The sequence below is a fragment of the Thalassophryne amazonica genome, chromosome 13 (genome assembly GCF_902500255.1).
Source record: "Thalassophryne amazonica chromosome 13, fThaAma1.1, whole genome shotgun sequence".
Lineage (NCBI taxonomy): Eukaryota > Metazoa > Chordata > Actinopteri > Batrachoidiformes > Batrachoididae > Thalassophryne > Thalassophryne amazonica.
Window position 1 is genome coordinate 71,922,992 of NC_047115.1, and position 21,784 is coordinate 71,944,775.

General features: G+C 41.2%; 1 protein-coding gene and 1 long non-coding RNA gene across 12 annotated transcripts in view; one reads left to right on the top strand and one right to left on the bottom strand.

The window, feature by feature from the left end:
* Positions 1-5,958: 5,958 nt before the first annotated feature.
* On the top strand, positions 5,959-21,774 carry LOC117524004. Its single transcript, XR_004564671.1, has 3 exons — positions 5,959-6,308; positions 20,912-20,915; positions 21,762-21,774. It is a non-coding gene; the product is annotated as an uncharacterized LOC117524004 (long non-coding RNA).
* The window catches only part of LOC117524002 (sorbin and SH3 domain-containing protein 1), a 175,009-nt gene continuing 160,126 nt past the window's right edge, over positions 6,902-21,784 (bottom strand). For 8 of the 11 annotated variants that reach the window (XM_034185714.1, XM_034185708.1, XM_034185709.1 and 5 more), the window contains 8 exons: positions 21,362-21,476; positions 18,941-19,066; positions 18,558-18,752; positions 17,808-18,335; positions 13,147-13,242; positions 11,269-11,456; positions 9,121-9,227; positions 6,902-8,833 (listed from right to left, as the gene is read on the bottom strand). In XM_034185714.1, coding sequence (XP_034041605.1) covers positions 8,766-8,833; positions 9,121-9,227; positions 11,269-11,456; positions 13,147-13,242; positions 17,808-18,335; positions 18,558-18,752; positions 18,941-19,066; positions 21,362-21,476 — 1,423 coding nt within the window. In that variant the 3' untranslated portion in view covers positions 6,902-8,765. The remainder of the gene's footprint in view (positions 8,834-9,120; positions 9,228-11,268; positions 11,457-13,146; positions 13,243-17,807; positions 18,336-18,557; positions 18,753-18,940; positions 19,067-21,361; positions 21,477-21,784) is intronic. The other 3 variants (XM_034185712.1, XM_034185715.1, XM_034185716.1) reach the window with 3 other exon arrangements.

Sequence of the window (21,784 nt, forward strand, 5' to 3'; positions counted from 1 at the left end):
CTCATAAACATTAATTTTTTTGTATACTGAAATAGCCACAGTTTTGTACATACTTTTTTTTTATATGCAGTCTCTTTTTTTGCTACTATGTTCTTATATTTTTTTCTTTCTTAAATTGCGCTCTGGACATGCCTCTTTCATTTGGTTACATTTTAAGTTTATTTTATTTTTTTCTCCAGACCTTTTAAGTCAGCACGTAGTTTACTGAGGTTTACATTTGCACCAAAAAGCTTGCACCTTACCTGTCATTGTACTGGTTACACTGACAATAAAGAATCTGTATCTGTAAGTACCATCCTGGGATGGCCAGCATACATTTGTGTTGGCCATGGCTTTCTGACGCTGGAATCATTGTTATTTTTCCCCTTAATTGATACCAAAAACCTGCTGGGCCCATGAACCATTATTTTCCTGCATTCAGTCAGAAGGGTGAGTAATCGACTACTAGAAATAAAAACAAGCAAATTATTTAAATGGTTTATTAAATATTGCATAATACCAAAGTCACTGCAGTGAATAGTATCTTTATTAATGTCAATGTAACAGCACTGCAAACTGAAACAAACAAACCAAAACCTGTTGCAGGTTGTGCATTTCATCAAGCCAGTCCATTCGTATGATCGGTAATCATTAAAGTGAAGCTTTGTGTCACACTTTAGATACTCGCACAGTAACAGTTAAGGTTGTCCCATCACAGAGACTGTACAGAACAAAGTTTACATTAGATATGTCATGGATACATTTCTGTGAAGGTGAAAAAAAAAAAGAAAAAGAACATGAGGCACAATTTTACATTAAACATAAGGCATTATGATCGTCACAAATGGCAGCATAATGTTCATGTGTGTGTCAAACCCTCAGTGCTCATTAATTCTCAATAACTGTCCACTCTGTGCTTCACTAAAATCCTTCAGCTAAAAATAAACCAGTGACAGAGCTCAATGCCATCACTTATAATCTGTTTTCTATTTTACATATTTACAATCCTTCCTGTTCCAAAAACATTCATGTCATCTTTCAAAATGAAAATTATGGGATATACGAGGTCTGGATTTGAATCACGTGTGATTACATCAGACATGCTTGAACCCTCGTGGGCATGCGAGAGTTTTTTCACGCCTGTCGGTTACGTCATTCGCCTGTGGGCAGTCTTTGAGTGAGGAGTCGCCCACCCTCTCGTCGTTTTTTTTCATTGTTTAGGAATGGCTCAGAGACTGTTGCTTTGTTTGATCAAAATTTTTTCAAAACTGTAAGGCACAACTGAGTGGACACCATTCGATAAATTCAGCTGGTTTTCGGTAAAAATTTTAACGGCTGATGAGAGATTTTGGTCTGGTAGTGTCGCTTTAAGGACGGTCCACGGCGCCTGATGGCGATCTGCGCTTCGAGGCGGCAGTGTCTCACCGTTTCAAGTTGAAAACTTCCACATTACAGGCTCTGTTGACCCAGTAAGTCATCAGAGAACAGAGAACTTTCAGAAGAAGTCGGCATGAGGAGTTTATTCGGACATTCCATTGTTAACGGACATTTTGTAATGAAAGAACGTGCAGGCAGAGTCGCATGTTGGGCTGGACCCGAGGGGTCACGACAGGAAAAACACCTCCGTTGGAAACCTTAACGGGCAAGTTGGAACATGCCCAAGCTGTTAAACAATTTCTCAGTTACTCACTTGTTGAAAGCCATCAAAAGCCGCCTGAATTTTACAAATGGTTTTCAACACGGAGGTGTTTTTCCTGTCGCGGCGCACACAGATTTGCCGAGTCGTCACGGAAACGACTCGGCAAATTTGTGTGTCTTTCATTAAAAAATGTCCTTAAACAGTGGAATGTCCGCATAAAGTCCTCATGCCGACCTCTTGTGAATCTTCTCTGTTCTCTCACGACGTCCTGGGTGAATTAAGCCTTAAATTAGGATGTTTTCAGGTCGAAACAGGCCGATGACAGCGCCTGGAAGCGCTGCAGGACGTCCCGCTCCGTGGGAAGTCCTTACACTGACAGAAACACCCCATAATCTCTCATCAGCCGTTAAACTTTTCACCGAAAACCAGCTTAATTTCTCGAATAGTGTCCACTCGGATATTCCTCACAGGTCCAGAAAAATTTTTGATAAAGCAACGCGCGCCGTCTCGAGCAGCGTGTGAAACAAAGGAATTCAGCTGAGAGGGCGGGACCACATCTCACTCAAGGCCTGCCCACAGGGAAATTACGTCACCGACACGCGTGAAAAAACTCACGCATGCGCACGAGGGTTCAAGCATGATTGGTGTAATCGCACGTCATTCAAATCCATATAGTTAAAAAAAAATAAAAGGGTCGGTTTATTATCTAATAGACCACGTATATATATATATATATATATATATATATATATATAATTAGTGTTGCCACAGTTACTTTGAAAAGTTACTCCATTAGTTACTTTTTTAGTTATTTTACAGTTACTTGATACACTTCATTAGCAGCTTTATGCATTTACTTTATGAGGAGCTGCTGATAACTTGTAACTAATAACGTAACTACTAATCTAACTTGGTTACTCTTAAGGCTGAGTAATCAGCAAAGTAACTACTCAACAAAGCAACTAATAGTAAAGCCCCCATTACACATAGCAAGAATGTGCTGGAGCCATTCCTGATGCAGCAAATATTGCCATAATCTGACGCAGTTGGGAGGAAAAAAGGCGTGGCCAGCAGTGTCAGATTGCATCCAGAGTGTATGTAGATGACACAGACTGCTGTCAGATGGCCATAAAAGGTGCTGCAGACTGCCTGATCTCCAAATATCTGGATGGCAGACACAGACCGGAGAGCTGTGTTCCTCCTTTTGCACAGGACCTGACCTGTACACCTGGACATCCAAGAACAACCAACGTATGGACCGGACTCACGTCATATGTGTCCATCCCTGCGGTCACCCACTCCCATTCAATCACTCCTCCACTCATCCTCTTTTTCCCGCAGGCTCACCGACCGCACGTGCATGTGTGTGCGTAAAAGTGCTGACAGGAGGAAATGACCACTCAGTGTGTGTGTTTTCATAATAAGCCGCTACGTGTGGTTGCACACGCACAGCCGCGCAGCACACGTGCGTGTGTGTGCTCAGCTGTCAGTGGACAGTTTTACTGCCAGCTAAACTTCGCTGCGTACCTTTGCTGACAGTCAAAGGACACCTTTGCTTAAAAAAAGTTTGCAGTGAGCTTTCCCACGATACTTATGGCAGCAAACTTTATTTTCTCCCCCACCCACAATGCAACTCTGCATGGTGAATTCTGGTTGGATTGTCGTTGGTGTCGTTGTTTCCAGCATTCCACCACAGGCAGTGTGGTCTTGGCTCCTTGCGCACTGCGCTGCTAAAAGCTCCTGGAGGTGAGATTCATGTTTCATATGTTGTCTTGGTGAAACAGTTCCACGTCATATGTCTGACAAAATTAAATGTGATTGAGCAGTAATTTGTTTATTACAGCGGTGAGATCTGTTCAGCTCTGAGCCTCTGACATGAGATATGACAGCGTGCGCACCTGCCCACCAGCTGCCGTGGTGTCACAGATCTGATGGGCAAAATATTTGACATTATTTATGTCGCCCATGGGGAGGAATATTGTCTGTACTGTAAGGACTGACAGCCTGTCCACATCTGCAGCACTGTGCGCTGTGACACACACTGACCCACAGTGGACACGGTGCTTTCAGTTTGTTCGCGCTGTGTTCACATCACGTGACATGGATTGCTGCATGCCACATACATATCAACGATCAATGGTTCGTTTGTTGCTTTCATAAGTGGTATGTGCAGGTCATACCGCAGGCTTTGCCATGCCTGATCGATCTTGAGGTTCCCTCATATGCGCTCAAATCGTTCCGGATCCTGTTTATGCCGCCTTCAGAATATATAAATTGAGGTCAGATGGTGTTCAGATCACCACCGCACAGGTGTCCCATCTCAACCGCGCCCGGAGAGTTTTGAACGTGTGCATCACACTTGGAGCCACCAGCCGATTTTGACCATAGATGGCTGTCAGAATGTTTTGGAACTGAAATCCGACACTTTTCGGATGCATGTTGATTCATAAGTCCGACACCATTCTGCGTGATTCTATGTGTGAAGGGGTATTACTTTTCTGAGTACTCAATCATAAAAATAACCAAGTTAGATTACTAATCTGTTTCATTCAGTAGCTGCCGAGAACTTGTCCGCAGCTGCTAATGAAGTAACTGTAGAAAGTAGCTGTAAAAGGCTTATATATATATATATATATATATATATATATATATATATATATATATATGTTATGTGTACACTGTGCCACATTCAAACATTCTGTCATGTTTTATGGCGCAAAATAAACCAATAAACAGACAGCAGTGATTGTGTATTTGACCACACCTCTATACAGCTCCTGCTCTGTGGTTGCACCAAAATATTAGTTTCCTGTTTGTCACAGACTCCCAGTTGATCCTGTTTCTAATGAGCTGGCCATACATTTAAACAAAAAAACAAACTGTTTTTGTAGCGTGAATGTCACGTAAGTGCACAAGCAAGCCCAGAAAGTTGTTTCTTGCACAGGTAACATTCTGTTGTTGAGTGAGAGTGAAAGTTGTCAGTCTTCTAGACAGACTGAAACTAGCAGTGATAGAGTAGCTTCTGCAAATGTAAAGCGGAACACAATAAATATATAGATTGTTACTGCATTTAATTACTGGAAGTAATTATCGATTTCTTAAGTTAGGCGATAACTAGGTGGAGCGCCAACCCATTTTACAAGTCAGTTTATCAAACACACTTTAATGACAATCGAGTCTACCTGAACATACTCTAAGATGTTCTCTTTAAAACGCTTCAGAATTTGTGTATTCAGTCTGTCATGAAGAACCGTGTTTAAAGGTCGACAGTCTGTGACACACATGACAAGAAAGAAGCAGCCTGGGAAAAGGATCTACGTTTGACAGTTGATAAAGTTCAGCTCGACATGATACTAACATATCTTGGGCAGGAGGTCGGGGTTCGACTGAACTACACACTTTAAGCGAGCTGTGAGCTTTTCATCCGCGTTTTTTTGCAACAGCTACGACTCATCCTCACCTCTTAAAGCACAGTGACAGCAGCACACCTGCACTGAGCTTTACAAAGACATTTTAATGCTTTTTTTTCTCAGAGCCGCTCCGTATCTGCTGCTAAAAACAGCTGATCCTCCGCGACGCCTCAACAACTAACACTATTTTCCACTCAAATGCACCTAAACTCGCTTTCTGAGGACCACATGATGTGAAAACGCAATAAAACTTTCTTACCTGTAAATCTGGTCATGTTTTCTGCATAAATAAATGTTATCCATTCTTTGTGCTCAAACGCCAAAGCAGGGGCGAATCCAGATGGAATGGGGGCGTGGGGCAGGGATGTGCTCCCCCACAACACCCCTAGATTAAAGGTCCAGTTTTGAAGCCTTTTTTTTACTACAACTACTAATACTACTTAAAATAATAATAATTTCGACAAATAAAATGTTTAGAGAGAATTTAAATGTTAGAAAAATGTTAGAATGAATTTAATAGTTACATTTATAAACAATGTAGGTTAGAAATGGCAAGTTTTACTGTTACAGTGCTGTCAACAGTTAAATATGAGGTCAAGAAAGAGGTCTTTATTTTAGTTTTTATAAAACAAGTATTTATTTTCATTGAAGCCAAGAAAGGGTGACTATAAAGTGAGTTTTGGCAAAACAAGTATCATCATGTTGAGGTGGCAGAGGGTTGTTGTCGGCAGCTGGGGAAAGTAACTAAAAAAGTAACTAGTAATCTAACTTAGTTACTTTTCCAATTGAGTAATCAGTAAAGTAACTAAGTTACTTTTTCAAGGAGTAATCAGTAATCAGTAATTGGATTACTTTTTCAAAGTAACTGTGGCAACACTGCCTGCATGTCTTTAAATCTGGGACGAAACCAGAGCACCCAGAGGAAACCCATGTAAACAGAGAAAACATGCAAAGTCCACACAGAATGACCACAGGTGGGAAAGCCCATGACCTTTTTGCTGTGAGGCAACAGTGCTAACCACTAAGTCACCGTGCTGCAACTGTAATGTTGATGTAATACCTATGCTTGAATGGCAGTTTTCTCACACCATGACTGAGTGTGTTAGATGACCAAAAATGTTCTCTTTGAGGTTTGATGAAATATTTCACTGTAAAGATGCAGAGGTCTGAATTTCACTGTAATATTAATAATTGTCTTTAATCTAGCATTAATCATAATCCTGACTAACATTAACTTGAGATCTGTGATCACACTGTCAAAATGATACCCCACTCTGTCTGTCTCACCCCAAATATGTGTTTCCTGGGTTGGTTCTGGGAGTAATCAATGGTGTTGTGTGTTTCTGCATTTGGTGGGGTCATAACCATAGTTTTATTTTATCCCCAATTGATCATAAACTGTTATTGGCGAGGGCAGCATGGTGGCTTAGTGATTAGCACTGTTGACTCACAGCGAGAAGGTCCCAGGTTTGCCTCCAGACTTGTCCTTTCTGTGTGGAGTTTGCATATTCTCACCTGTATTTGCGTGGGTTCCCTGTGGGGGCTTCGGCTTCCTCCCACTTCCGAATACTTGCAGATTAAGTAAATTGGTGACTCTAAATTGGGCGTAAGCATAAGTTTGAATGTAAATGTGTTTGTCTATAAGTGTTGGCCCTCAACAGACTGGCAACATGTCCAGGGTGTACCCCACCTCATGCCCAAATACCGATGTCATACTATACAGCCCTCCATGACCCTTAACGGGGGTAAACGGGTTTAGAAAATGGATGGATGGATGCCTTTGGAGATAGTTGAGGCTCCAAAAATAGCTGAACACCTCCTGGAAACTGTGCCTCCTGTGGTACAGCACCCCACAGATCCACCATTCCATTCCTTAATGTGTCGCTGTGCCTCTGTAAAGAGGCACCTGTTCTGTGTTTTTAAAGACACAAAGCACTGAAAAAGTGTCATCATTTGGTGCCTTCAAATGAGAATGTACTCTGATACCAACAGATAGGCTGACAAATTTCAAGGTCTGATTTTACAGAACACACTGTGTGAACACTCTACTTGGGCTGCACCAATTTGACTGTTTTTCTCCCGATACCGACTCTGAAACATGAACTTGGAAAACTGTCTTGGACGGAGCGATCATCTCTGTCTGTAAGGAAACATCAATATATAAAAAGTTCTAACGTATCCAGTAACGATCTAATGTGGATCAGACGCACCTAGCCAAGACCCGATCTGCTCTGTTAGGTCACTATCGACCCTGATATTGATCCAGTGCATTGGACTGGTGCATTCCTGCCTAATACTTCATTACAATCAATAACTGTACATCCCAAATTATCCATATTACATATGAAAATATGTACCAACATTTAGAAGGCCTCTCAAAGCTTTCTGTACACATTTACAAGGCTACAACATACAATCTTGTCAGTAAGGGTGTGGTTACAATCTCAATATGCAATTAAAAGTCAGCATTACTATACTGTTGCCTTTCACTTAAATTATTAAATAACTTTTTTGTGTCACAACTGATTACTCTTGTTAAGTTGGATCGTCCTAAAATCACCAAACGGGAAGTTAAGTGCCACCACGCCTGGTTCTAGACATCTACCAGCAGCTACCCAACAGGAATCTGCAAACATATTTTACTTCCACTCCAAAGGGCTAAAAAGACAAATAAATACTTTATGAAAATAGATGATCGTATACATAGTATTGCTCCACTTCATTTTTATTCAGACATGCAATTCAGCTCATGCGTTCCACCTTTGTGGTTGCCATGGTAACTGAGGGGGAAAAAGCTAGCATCACATTTTAGTGTTTACTATTTGTAGTCACAGACATACATGACTATGTAATAAATGTTGTATAACAACTTTAGGCTGGAAAATGGAGGCAATACTGAAATGGCATCTAAAGCCTTTGGTTATAAATTATTATCAGTGCAGTGGCTTTTTTTTTTAAAGTAGCCAATACTGATAGTACAGTTATTTAAAAACAAATGTCACTTATTTCAAATTAAAGTGTCACAATATAATGACAGTTTCTCTGAAGGGATTTCATGCATTTTTAAAATAAAGCTTAATTCTTGAAGAAATTACTGTAATTCTGAAGGTGTATATTCCTCACATTTAAACTTTGGAGTAAGATGTGTTCAAACCTGAGCCATCTAGAGTTCATAATTCTCTGCCATGTCAGGTGTCACTTTAAATTCTACTTCTAAATGACCACAGATGCCTTGATACACATAGTTTGCATCATCCTCTGCAAATCACAATATCAGACACCTCTGAAAGATAGCTCACGATAAAAAACTCCAACAGCAAGTGAGACAAAAATCCACATTCTGGTTATAACTCCACTCTGCGATTCACGCATTTGCTCTGCTGCTGGACTCCACACCGAGGAGCTACATAAATACTACATAAAGACAAAATGACGCTGTTCCCTGTACAATGAATGCTATTTGGTGGTACACTTTCACAGAGAATTTCTACTTTTTTTTTAATTTTAGATGGAAGAATTTTTGTGAAGTGTGTAAAATGTTATCAATACTCCATACTGAGGTTTGGGCAGTGAGTTAACAGCAGGCTCTGTCTCCGTCTTCTTGCAGTTTGACATACCGCGGACCAAACCTACTACTTTCCCAGACAAACAAATTTGCCCAGTTAAAGGATTATTTTAACCAAGAGCCATGCGTGATAGCAATCACTTCCCAAGCTTGCCGGCCAGATTCCAGAACTTTACAGTTTCACCTCCTTCACGTAATTGCCAGGAAAAGTCCCAAACAGTTTTGTCCTCTTTGAGGTGCCTGTAGAGAAGAAGAGACATCTTCATTTTAGTTAAAAAATAACACCTGAGCTGTATTTAAAGCTGAAGCATGTACACAGCACCCTTTGCATGCCTCTGCTGTCATTCTGACACCCTATAGGATGGATGTGACACCTCGAAGGTGGCTTTACGTGTGAGCCCTGAGCATGCACATTGCACGTGTGTGGATCTTTGCTGTCATGCTGTGGAAACCCTATATTGATGAATGTGGCAGTGGGAGGATGAGTGTATCCCTGAGGAATCTGTCCTGGAGCCTGTGGTACATACCAACAAACCATCCATCATCACACTTCTCCATGACGCTGACGAGATCTCCTTCCCGCAGCTCCAGCTCATCGTCATTCTGTGGCACGTAACTGTACAGAGCCTGGAAGCTGGACGCCACCATATATAGATAGAAATAAACACATGAGAAAACATGAATCCTGGAACAATTAAATTTCTCTGGTTCAAAGTTTTATCTTTTACACTAAAACGTCACTGTGCAGAAGGTTTGTGATACTTGTACTGCTGCAAGTAGCAACAATGCTTCTCTGTTTCATGAATCTAATGGTTATCTTTATGATTATTGGATTTGTCAAAAGTACAGGTGAGATCATCTTGTCACATAACATAAAACCAAATGAAAGAATAGCCACATTCTGATGATAGAGAATGGACAAAGGCAGCACCAGCAGCAGGTTGTCATTTTTCCATTGATAAATGACGTAAACAAAGCAGAGATGATCAAAAGTTTCTGCTGATTGACAGAACATTTGATGAATCATTTCAGTAACACACTTACAATTTTTGATTTGGATTGTCGCTTTAATTTTTGTTTTCAAATGTTTTACTTTTTTTGCCATCATGTACAGGCCCTGAAGCACACTGGTGCTGGTGCTTTCTCCCGGATTCCGTAGTGTGAAGCAAATGACAGTCCACAGTGCAAATTGCAAAAATCTTACCATGTTGCTCTAAGTTCTTGTCAAAATCTCTAATTACAATTAATAAGAGATAAAATAAGTTAAATTTCAGTAAGAATGCTTAGAGGAAAATGCATCTTTCATAAATAATGTATCTTGTTCAGTGAAAGAGTTTTAGAAACATCTTTTTAAAGTCATTTCTGAGACAAAACATGATTTTCTTTGAGTTACTGTAAGGTTTTTGATGTGTTGTTATTTGTAAAAGATGCAGCACTTCTTAATACTGGTAAATTATAACTCAAAATGAGTTTTCTCAGCTAATTTCAAAACCTTCAAAACCACAGTCCATCTTGAGATTACTTCCTCAGCCAAGGCCAGCGCAAATTTACAGTTGGGTAGACTGGGAATGTGCAGATGAAGTGTAAGCAGGATTCAAACCTATATTAGTATCCCAGATCCTCTGCACTACCAAATGTACATGAATTCAAAAGGTTAAAAAATATTTTTTTTATGTGAATTGGCATGGTGCTTTGCTACAATGCACCCTGTGAGTTCAGGGTTTGAAATGCTGTTACTGCTGTTCATGTTAGTTTAACAGTGTTGTTGGTGTTATTAATTTCTTGTGTTTTTGTAGTTCAATTAGTTTAGCCAGTTTAGTTCAGTGTCATGTTGCTGTTACCATGAGTGAAAACTGCATTGCATTTGATGTCTTCTACCACCGTCTCTGCTTGTGGGTATGTAAAAATAAAAGCACCTGCTCTGGGGAGAGCTGACCTTTTACCCTTTGGTATGCTTATGTATTTTGAGTCAAGGATGAACACTGGCAAAATAGAACATTGATAGGAATAATATTTTTGGAGAAACTATGGATACTAGCTAACAACACTGAACAAAGGACATTGCTAATTACATCCTGGACTCACATGCCATTCCAGCAGGGGCCGATAAATCATCTTTTTATTAAAAGCGTGAGTGTGTGAGTGCATGAGTGCATGAGTGTGTGCTTTTATTTAGTTAGTTCAATGTAAGTACATAATGTAATTGTAAATACGTTAAAAACACATGGATGACACAAGAAGGTGAAAACACTATTATTTCCACTGTATTCCATTTAAAAATCAAATGACAAAATAGACGTAATAAAATAATAATAATAACAGTATATATATGATAACAAGGAACTAAACAATTTATAAATACATTCAGACAGTAAATTAACATTTAAAAAATTACATAATTAACAGGAAATAAAAGGGTTGAGTTCTTCTTCTAAAAATTGTTAAGGTCTAAGGTTCCGAAAACATTCTGGACTCACACACCATTCCAACTCATTATACAAGCTTTGCTTAATTTATTACCAGCCTTGAAAAATGTCAGCTACCTATTTTATAAACACTATGCAATCTGGAGCCCTTGGATCCCTACGGGCAACACACTAGTTATTATTATCATTATTATTATTGTTATATGCTAAACCTTGAGATGATGTGAAGGTGTGACTGGTCGTACTCACATTCCACAGTTGAGGTGGCTTGGCTCCGGACTGCTGCTGTGGGACTGGGGTTGCTGGGAAATGATGAGAGATTGTTTACTGGAGTGGGGGTGCAATCTATGGACAGAGTCATGAGGATGGCGGGACAGAGCGCTGCAGTACCTCACAGAGGTCTCAGCTATATTCAAAATCTCATTACATACAGCCTCCTAGTAGCAGTTGGCATCACAGACAGACAGACAGCAGCCCACAGAGAGTCCCACAAGAGGCCCAAAGTGAAGTTGGGAGGAGGTGAGGAGTTAGAGAGGAAGGCGGCGGAAGTGAGACAGGGAGGTGGGTCCAGTAAGTAGAAAGGTGGAAAAGGACGAGATCCATTTTAAGCCGTGAAATTTGGAGATGTTGGTGGAGCCAGGAGGGGAAGCATGAAAAGGCAAGACACCAGAGTTAGTGCAAGGAGTCTGAAATATTAGTTCACTTGTCACAACACGTTCAGTATGAGCATGCATCATCAAAGGCAAGCAGAGAGGTACATCATTACAGAAAGGGTATCTAACATCTCACAATTAACATGTCAAACATATCAGAGAGAATGTGAGCAGAATCAGAAAACTGCTCAAACTTTAATTCAAAAACTTAGGTCACCACAGAAATGAAGCTTAGTGGTGAGTAATTCCATCCAGTGACCTTTTTTTAGTTGTGACGTCCAGAACTGAAGCATGAATGTTCTGTCATTCATATTCATGTTTTTGAATAACTAATCAATGTGTATGTAGTGTTTAGCAGGAACAACAGGCGCAACCAATTCCTCAGATTATCCCATTCAAACATGCACAACTGTATACTGTCTAAGTATTGGGCCCAAAGTTGGACCACACCTTGGGACCTTGACTTTTAAACATTTTCCCTCAAAATCAAATCATTCTGTCCTTGCTGACCCTCATTTATTCCAGCACGTTTGGTCCATAATGGACCAATCCCTTAAGTGTTTTATTCACATACAAACAGTCAGACACACAGGGCTGAAAAAAACACACCCACATGCACTATATCTGTGCACAGGTGTAATAACATTTAATAACCTCCCAGATTAGGTCAATCTTTGACAGAGATTTAGACTCAAAGATAACACAAGAGAGATAAAACATAATTTAGAAAACATACATGTAGCCCACATCGTGACTTAAATGTGCAACAGAGACTCAGATCCCCTGACTTATCTGAAGAAAACCGGCAACAAAATTGATTATTTACAGCTATTATACCAAAGAGGTTGATTACTTATGCAACCCATCAGCTTGGATTTTCTACACTCAACAAAAATATAAACGCAACACTTTTGGTTTTGCTCCCATTTTGTATGAGATGAACTCAAAAATCTAAAACTTTTTCCACATACACAATATCACCATTTCCCTCAAATATTGTTCACAAACCAGTCTAAATCTGTGATAGTGAGCACTTCTCCTTTGCTGAGATAATCCATCCCACCTCACAGGTGTGCCATATCAAGATGCTGATTAGACACCATGATTAGTGCACAGGTGTGCCTTAGACTGGTTTGTGAACAATATTTGAGGGAAATGGTGATATTGTGTATGTGGAAAAAGTTTTAGATTTTTGAGTTCATCTCATACAAAATGGGAGCAAAACCAAAAGTGTTGCGTTTATATTTTTGTTGAGTATATTTTTAATTCATTTGTATCAAGTTGTAGAAATTTGGTTTGAGTTTAAGGAAAATCATTTTAGAAATGTTTATATTGAGAAGCCTGATTTATTTTTGGTATTTGAAATGGAATAAACAAATTAAAATGCGTGAAATACCAAGGGCCCCAATGCTTTTGCAACACACTTGTTTTTAACGACATAATTACAATCCCACTCCAAATCAAATACTCTTACCGCTAATGAGTTGACATTGTTGTTATCGTGGACGTCAAACAGCATCACAGGGCTTCTGGAGTTCCGTCCATGAGGGTCCGCCTCATTTTTCAAAAGCTGAAAGAGAAAACTGTCTCATTATATTGACTGGGCTATTTAAAAAAAAAAAAAAAAAGCACTGATGTTGAACAACACATGCACATGTCCACTTGAATTTTCTAAATGTGGCTGTAATGTAAGGCTGCATCTTATTGGAGTTGAAAGGATCAGGCTCACAACACCAGGAATCAACAATAGAAATGTCACTGCTGCGCCCCCCCTCCCCCAGGAACATTTGAGAACTGATGCTCTAATAAAGAAATGAAAGCACAGTGGTTACTCTGACAATGTTAAGCTTGACAGTATTTATGTGAAACTGTGAAACACAGCAGCACTGTAGAACAGTTTGGTGTTAGTGGCGCACCCACAGCATGCAGACTTGCAGGTTGAAGCAGTGTGATTGATCTAAAATTCCAGCTTTTCTCACCCAGCAGATTTTTTTTTTTTGGCTTTTGGTCTGAAAGACCATTATAAATAAATTATCATAAGCATGAGATGCACACTAAAAGTCCAGTATGGTACATATGCAGACAGAATTTAGCACAACATATTTTCACAATGCAATATTCCTATGTTGTACAACACTACAAATAAGGAGTATAGATGATATGTGCATATTTATTTGATCTAATATTGAGCCAGCCATTACAAGCACAAATAATCATGTTTACAGTCTGTAAACATTATCTCATGATAATCTCATCCATCCTTCACCATTGCGAACAAGAAAGGACTCATAGCTGATCCTTGGTGTAATCCCACTTTCACCTTGAATGAATCTGTCAATCCTACTGCACATCTCACCGCTGTCATATTATCCTTGTACATATCCTGCACCACCCTCACATACATCACTGCCACTTCACAGTTCCTCATACAGTACCACAACTCTTCTCTTGGTACCCTATCATAAGCTTTCTCTACATCCATAAACACACAATGTAACTCTTTCTGGCCTTCTCTATACTTCTCCAACAGCAGTCTCAGAGCAAACATTGCATCTGTAGTGCTCTTTCTCAGCATGAAATCCTATTGCTGCTCACAGATCTTTACCTGTTTTCTAAATCAAGCTTCCATTACTCTTTCCCATAACTTAATGCTGTGCCTGATTAACGTTATGCCTCTGTAGTTACTGCAGCTCTGCACATCACCCTTGTTCTTAAGAATAGGAACCAGCATACTTCATCTCCACTCCTCGGGCATCCTCTCACTTTCCAAGATTTCATTAAACAATCTGGTTAGAACCTCGACTGTCATCTCTCCTAGACATTTCCATGCCTCCACTGGAATGTCATCTGGACTAACTGCCTTTCCATTTTTCATCCTCTTCATAGCTGCCCTCACTTCATCCTTACTAATCTCTTGCACTTCTTAATTTACTTTCTCCACAACATTCAGCCTTTCCTCTCCCTCATTTTCTACATTCATCAGCTCCTCAAAATATTCCCTTCACCATCTCAGCACACTCTCCTCACTTGTTAGCACATTACCATCTGCATCGTATGCCACCCTAACCTGCTGCACATTACCATCGGCATCGTTTATCACCCTAACCTGCTTTCCAGCTCGGTCCCTTTGTCTAGCCAATCGGTATAAGTCCTTTTCTCCTTCCTTGCTATTTACCTTTTTTTTTTACAGTTCACTATATGCCTTTTCCTTAGCTTTTGTCATTTCCTTTTCTTTTTTTTTTGCCTTACATTGGATCTCATTGTACTCTTGTCTACTTTCTTTATCTCTCTGACTATCTCAATCCTTTTTCGCCAACCTCTTTCTCCTTATGCTTTCCTGGACCTCTTCATTTCACCACCAAGTCTCCTTGTCTTCCACTGTCCAGATGTCACACCCAGTACCATCCTAGCTGTCTCCCTCACCACATCTGCAGTACTTTTCCAGTTGTCCAAAACTGTTTCCCCTCCATCCAGTGCCCCTCTCACCTGCTCACTGAATTTCACACAACAGTCTTTCTCCTTCAGCTTCCACCATCTGAACCTTTGTTGAGCTCTCACTCACATCTTCTTCACCTCTTTAGTCATCTCACAAACCTGCCACCACCTTACAGTCTCCAATTTGTTTTAGCTTGCATCTCCTACATTGAATGTAGTCCACCTGTGTGCACCTTCCTCCACTCTTATATGTTACCCTGTGCTCCTCCCTTTTCTTAAAGTAGGCATTCATCACAGCCATTTCCATCCTTTTTACAAAATCAACTACCATCTGCCCTTCCACAGTCCTGTCCTTGATACCATATCTACCCCTTACTTCCTCAACACCTCTGTTCCCTTCGTCAACATGCCCATTGAAGTCCGCTTCAATCATCACTCTTTCATGCTTGTGCACAAAGGCTAAGGCTGTAACATAACAAAATGTTGAAAAAAGTGAAGTGCTGTGAATACTTTCTGGATGCACTGTTTCTTGACATTCATTCTTATTTTTGTCCTGAAAAGGTACCAGAAGCTAGCTACAGACAAATAAAAATTCAAAATCTTCTTTGAAAGCTTCTCCTCCACACTCCTCTGCAAACAGCTTTGGCATTCGTCATGGCCACAACTTTTAATTTTTATTTCAACATCTACTTCCTTCCTTAATGAAACCTCTGCGTTATGGATTTGGCTTTTTCTAAATTCATTACTAAGGGTAAAACTAATAAATTATATTCAAAAGATCATGTCAGAGAATGCCTTTGCAATTGTCAAGTGTTTACTCATGTTGTATATTGTTAGTTTGCAACGTATTCATCAAATACACCTGAGAGAAAATGATAACTTTGTCATGACTGTAACAGAACTAAACCTACATGGAGTTTTGACTCATGTTCCTGAGAATTAATTTGCATGTAGAATGTTGTGCAATACAGAATACAGGGCCAAATTAAGTAATCTTTCTGAATTGCATATGTGCACATGTGTATGTGCGTGTGTGTGTGTGCGTGTGTATTTGTGCATGTGCACTTCACACTGACTATATGCAATGGATCCTATTGAAATGGGATTCAAGGCTTACTGAAACAAAATGGTGCTCAAATTAAATTGTTGCTACTCCCAATATTCACCATGCTCCTCTCTGAAGGGTGTAGAAATAGCAGTAAGTCCAGTACAGACCCTGAGACACTATTGGGTCAGTGTTTATCCCCACATACTGATCAATACCCATTACAGCTGGATGGACTGGAATGATGTAGATGAAGTGTCTTGTCCAAGGACACAGACAGGTAGCCTGAAGCACACAACTGGAATCAAACTCCAGTCTACATATAGGAAGTCTAGTTCCAGTATCTCTAGTTCCAGTATCACAGAGCCACATCTCCGACAGAAGAGAGCAGGGGCTCTGCAAAGGTTGAGCAGGCCGTCTCTCTCCCACATACGCACTTATGGACCTGTCTGTGTGATTTTACAGTTAACATGGAGATCAACTTCCCTTCATGTTTTCCAACTCTCCCTGTACTCTCCACTGCTAATTAAAGAAGTCAGGTGTGCTCAGCCAATCAAAATGTGTATTAGAAAGGCCAGAGTTGACTGTACGTCCTCAGGAGCCTCAGACATTTCAATGACTGCAAAAATATATTGCAGATGTTTTATCACTCGGTGGTCTCCAGCATCATCTTCTACATTGTAGTGTGCTGGGGCAGCAGGCTGAAAGCAGCTGACACGAACAAGCTCATCAGGAAAGCTGGCTCTGTCCTGGGGGTTGAACTAGAGTCTGTAGCGCAGGTGTCAGATAGGAGGATGTTGAGGAAACTGCTCGGCATCCTGGATAACACCCCCCACCCTCTGCATGCCACACCGATGTCCTGTCGGAGCACCTTCAGCCACAGACTGAGACCACTGCGGTGCACCACAGAATGACACAGGAGGTCTTTCCTATCTGTGGCAATCATGCTGAATAACTCCTCCCCCTTCTACAAGATGAATACATAAATGAAGTTACTCAGTTAATCAGTTATGTGCAATATTATTAAACATCTTCTGCAAATGTCAAACAATACACAATTGAACAGAGTTATTCAGAGTTTTTCAGTTACTCAGAGTTGTGTGCAATATTGTTGAACATCTTGTGCAAATGTCTTAAAAATATTGTCCACTGTTTACTGTCGCTTTTTTCGGTACTCTGGCAAATAATTTTCTTCGGGATAAATAAAGTTGATCTTATTCTTATTCTTAAAAGCTCGGAAACACCAGATTTGACTGATTTAGCTGTCGGTGTGGCAAGTAAACATGGAAAACATGCAAAGTAGGTGAGGTCCAGGAACAGGGTTGGGTGGTGTCCCCTGAGTTAGTGGACACACAAACAAACAAACAAGGCCCCCACAAGAAAATACTTCACTGTTGTAAAACATAATACAGAAGTATAGTTAAAAAAAACATCCTCACTTTGTATCAGGAAATCACTCATACCAGATTTTGCATAGTCACATGCCTACTCCATAGGAATCAAGTCAACTACAGGTCAGATCAGCAAGTTAGTCAGATCTTCCACACACAGCTGCAGCACATCAACAAACACCCATTTGTGGGATCATACTGTGGCTAAAAGCCTGTGTACCAGAGTGAGCCGAAATCAAACACTGCACACCATGCAGCTGGTACCTCTGCATTGCTATTTTGCCTGCTGCCCATGATGGTGGGACCACCACCCTTGTCCCCCTCTGCTCCTTCCCCCTCTGTCAGCTCCTTGTCCCCCCGGAGCCATCCCTCCAGCACTGGGCCACTACTTGGACTCATGCTGCGTGAAAGATATGGGGAGTTTGAGGAGAGCAGGACGTCCTCCCCCTGAGGTGGGGTGAAGGTGAGAAATGGAGTTGTGGAGTTGGGCCGAGGTGGATATGGCGGGGGCAGGGGGGAGGCAGATGGAGAGGCCATGGGGGAGCTGCAGTATGGACTGCCGGTGTGGACAGGGATGGGGCTGGCAGAGTAGGGCGGGGGCAAGTACTCGCCACAGCGGTAGGATACAGATGGCAGTGGCGGCAGGGGAGGTGTAGGGGCAGTGGGAGGGCTTCCGCCTCCCACAGTCAGGAAGATCCACTCAGAGGAGACTGCATGGACCTCCGGAGACACAGAGCGGCAGGGGGAGCGAGGGAGGGGTAGAGGAGAGGTGGTCAGATGGTTACGTTGCAACTTTATATAGCAAAAGGATCGAGGGAGGAGGAAGGCGATGAGAGAGAGAAAAGAAAAAAGGAAGGATGAGAAAAAAATCACTGCACGAAAGATTATGGTAAAATGAAATAATGTGGCATCAGGGAAACATGGAAGATTGGGACAAACCCTGATGACAGATTTACTCTCCACTAATCTGAACGTACCCCAAAATCAAACCACCAGTCTGGATCTGGACCCTACCTGAGGTGAAGCATTGGTGCTGCGCTGCGGGGAGAGGCTCACGGGAGGATTGGGATACTCCACGCCGTTTTTGACGCGGGGTCGCTTGTGCACTTCTACATAGGTGACGGGAAAGATGCCTTGGCGGTTGGTGCCTGAGATTTTGCCTTCATACCAGTTCTCATCGACTCTACGAATCAGCGTGATCCTCTCTCCCTGTACACACACACACACACACACACACACACACACACACACACACACACACACACACACACACACACACACACACACACACACACACACACACACACACACACACACACACACACATCAGAAATGAAAAAACACTTGAAGGATGTCGAGTGTTCTTTTGTTTGTAATAATCAATTCCCGCTGCAAACCTTTCTGAAGGACATTTCGACCACTGTGTCCCCGGTGAAGTTGAAGCGGGCGATGGCCTCACCATATTCCAGTACCTGTACTGGAGCACTTTTCTTTGGCTGGGCTTTCTCTGTGGGAGGAAGGAGCTGCACGTAGAGAGAGAGAGAGAGAGAGAGAGAGAGAGAGAGAGAGAGAGAGAGAGAGAGAGAGAAATGGTAAATGGATGGTAAATGGACTGCATTTATATAGCGCTTTTCCATCTGCATCAGACACTCAAAGTGCTTTACACATCAATGCCTCACATTCACCCCAATGTCAGGCTGCTGCCATGTAAGGTGCCCACTACACACCGGGAGCAACTAGGGGATTAAGGACCTTGCCCAAGGGCCCTTAGTGATTTTCTGGTCAGGTTGGGATTTGAACCGAGGATCCTCTGGTCTCAAGCCCAATGCTTAACCACTAGACCATCACCTCCCCACAGAGAGAGAGAGAGAAAAGAACTGGGTGACAAATCAGAAGTCAGAGGATCTGGAAGTTTAGGCAAGTAAAACTAAAGACTCTTAGGTCAACTGTGGCAGTGGCAAAACGGACTATGCTTGAAGACCGGATCTGAAGACCCAATCCTCCCCTCCCTCACTTTTCCTCCCCTTCCCAGCCAACTGGTGCTGTCCTGGACATCTGCATGGATTTAATAACTCACAAAATTTGATCTTCCTCTATTGTTAAAAATGTTTTTTATTAAGCTAATGAAATGCATGTTTTGACTATTGACGTCAAAGAAATAACCCCTCTCCATGAGTAACAGGCCAGCAAACTGTTTCATTAAACAGTTACAATATGTCAAGAAAGTTTTCACAGCACTTCACTCGTCCACATTTTGTTATGTTACAGCCTTATTCTAAAATGGAGTAAATTAATTTTTTCCCTCAAAATTCCTCTCACAACACTCCATAATGACATGACTTTTTTTTTGCAAATATATTAAAAATAAAAAGCTATGAAATCACATGGATGTAAGTATTCACACTCTTTACTCAACACTTTGTTGATGCACCTTTGGCAGCAATTAAAGCTTCAAGTCTTCCTGAATATGATGCCACAAGCTTGGCACACCTATCTTAGGGCAGTTTTGCCCATTCCTCTTTGCAGCACCTCTCAAGCGCCGTCAGGTAGGATGGGGAGCGTCGGTGCACAGCCATTTTCAGATCTCTCAAGAGATGTTCAATCAGATTCAGGTCTGGGCTCTGGCTGGGCCACTCAAGGACATTCACAGAGTTGTCCTGAAGTCACTCATTTGATATCTTTACTGTGTGTTTGGGGTCATTGTCCTGCTGAAAGAGCGCTCTGGAGCAGGTTTTTATCCAGGATGTCTCTGTACATTGCTGGATTCATGTTTCCCTCAGTCCTGACTAGTCTCCCAGTTCCTGCTGCTGAAAAACATCTCCAAAGCATAATGCTGCCACCACCATGCTTCACTGCAGGGATGGTGCCTGGTTTCCTCCAAACATGACCCCTGGCATTCACGTCAGAGTTCAATCTCTGTCTCATCAGACCAGAGAACTTTGTTTCTCATGGTCTGAGAATCCTTCAGGTGCCTTTTGACAAACTCCAGGTGGGCTGCCATGTGCCTTTTATTAAGGAGTGGCTTCTGTCTGGTCACTCTACCATACAGGTCTGACTGGTGAAGTGCTGCAGAGATGGTTGTCCTTCTGGAAGGTTTTCCTCTCCTCATAGAGGAATTCACACACACACACACACACACACACACACACACACACACACACACACACACACACACACACACACACACACACACACACACACACACACACACACACACACACACACACACACACACACACACACACACAGACAAAACAAATCTACTGCACTGTAAGCCGTCTGGAGGCATGAAGAGCTGTTAGGAGGAAGTTAGAATGAAAAGCTGGACAAATTTCTGATGTGATTTTTTTTTCACTGCACTGAGGAAGTACTGTCTTTTTTTTGGAAGTACACACACCCACAAGCGCCATCCAGCTTGTGTGAGTGCGTGCGCGCACGCTCACAGACATAAACATTCATTATTTGAATAATCTGTACATGTCAAATAAATAATTGTGTGTTATAAAAATTAGTCATCACAAAGGATACAAAACAAGTCCTAAAATCTTGTCAGCAGCTTGCAACAGTTTTCACAATGTAATGTAATAAAATAGTGATTCACTTTTAAGAGGTTAAAAACAATTAACGTAACACTTATTAATGTCAGTGAATTAATGGACCCCTCCAAGAAGCTCATTTATATCACATTTTTCATCACAGAAAAACATTTTCACACAAATTGATCAACTCTTGCTCAACTCAAATTTTGTTGTAATCTATATCAATGACTTTTTGACATATCCTTTACAAATAACCCAAAATGTAACAAGCGCACGTACCTCAACATAACTGCGAGGAAAAATGCCGACTCTTCCAAAATGTTCTCCCTCATACCAGTTTTGATCTACCTGCCGAATGATGTATACAATGTCTCCTTTCTGAAAAGGCAGCTCCCTGACGTCAGAGGTTCCACAGAGAACAGTTAGTCATGTGGAAGAAAGAAATCAGAAGATTTATTTAGTGTGTATGCTCATTCTGACCTGTTTCCAACAACACTTTGCAGTAAATCTGCCTCATTTTAATTGATTGTTAGATTATATAACTATCAAAACAGTAGTTTCCTGTAATTGTTTTAGTTTCTGGCACATTTGTGGGACATTCTAGCAAGTCAAAACAAAGGCTCACAGTTGTTTCAGCTCTTTAAAATACCTCCAATATTAATAAAATCTAATGCTACAGAGTTGCTTTGCATCATACCGTAT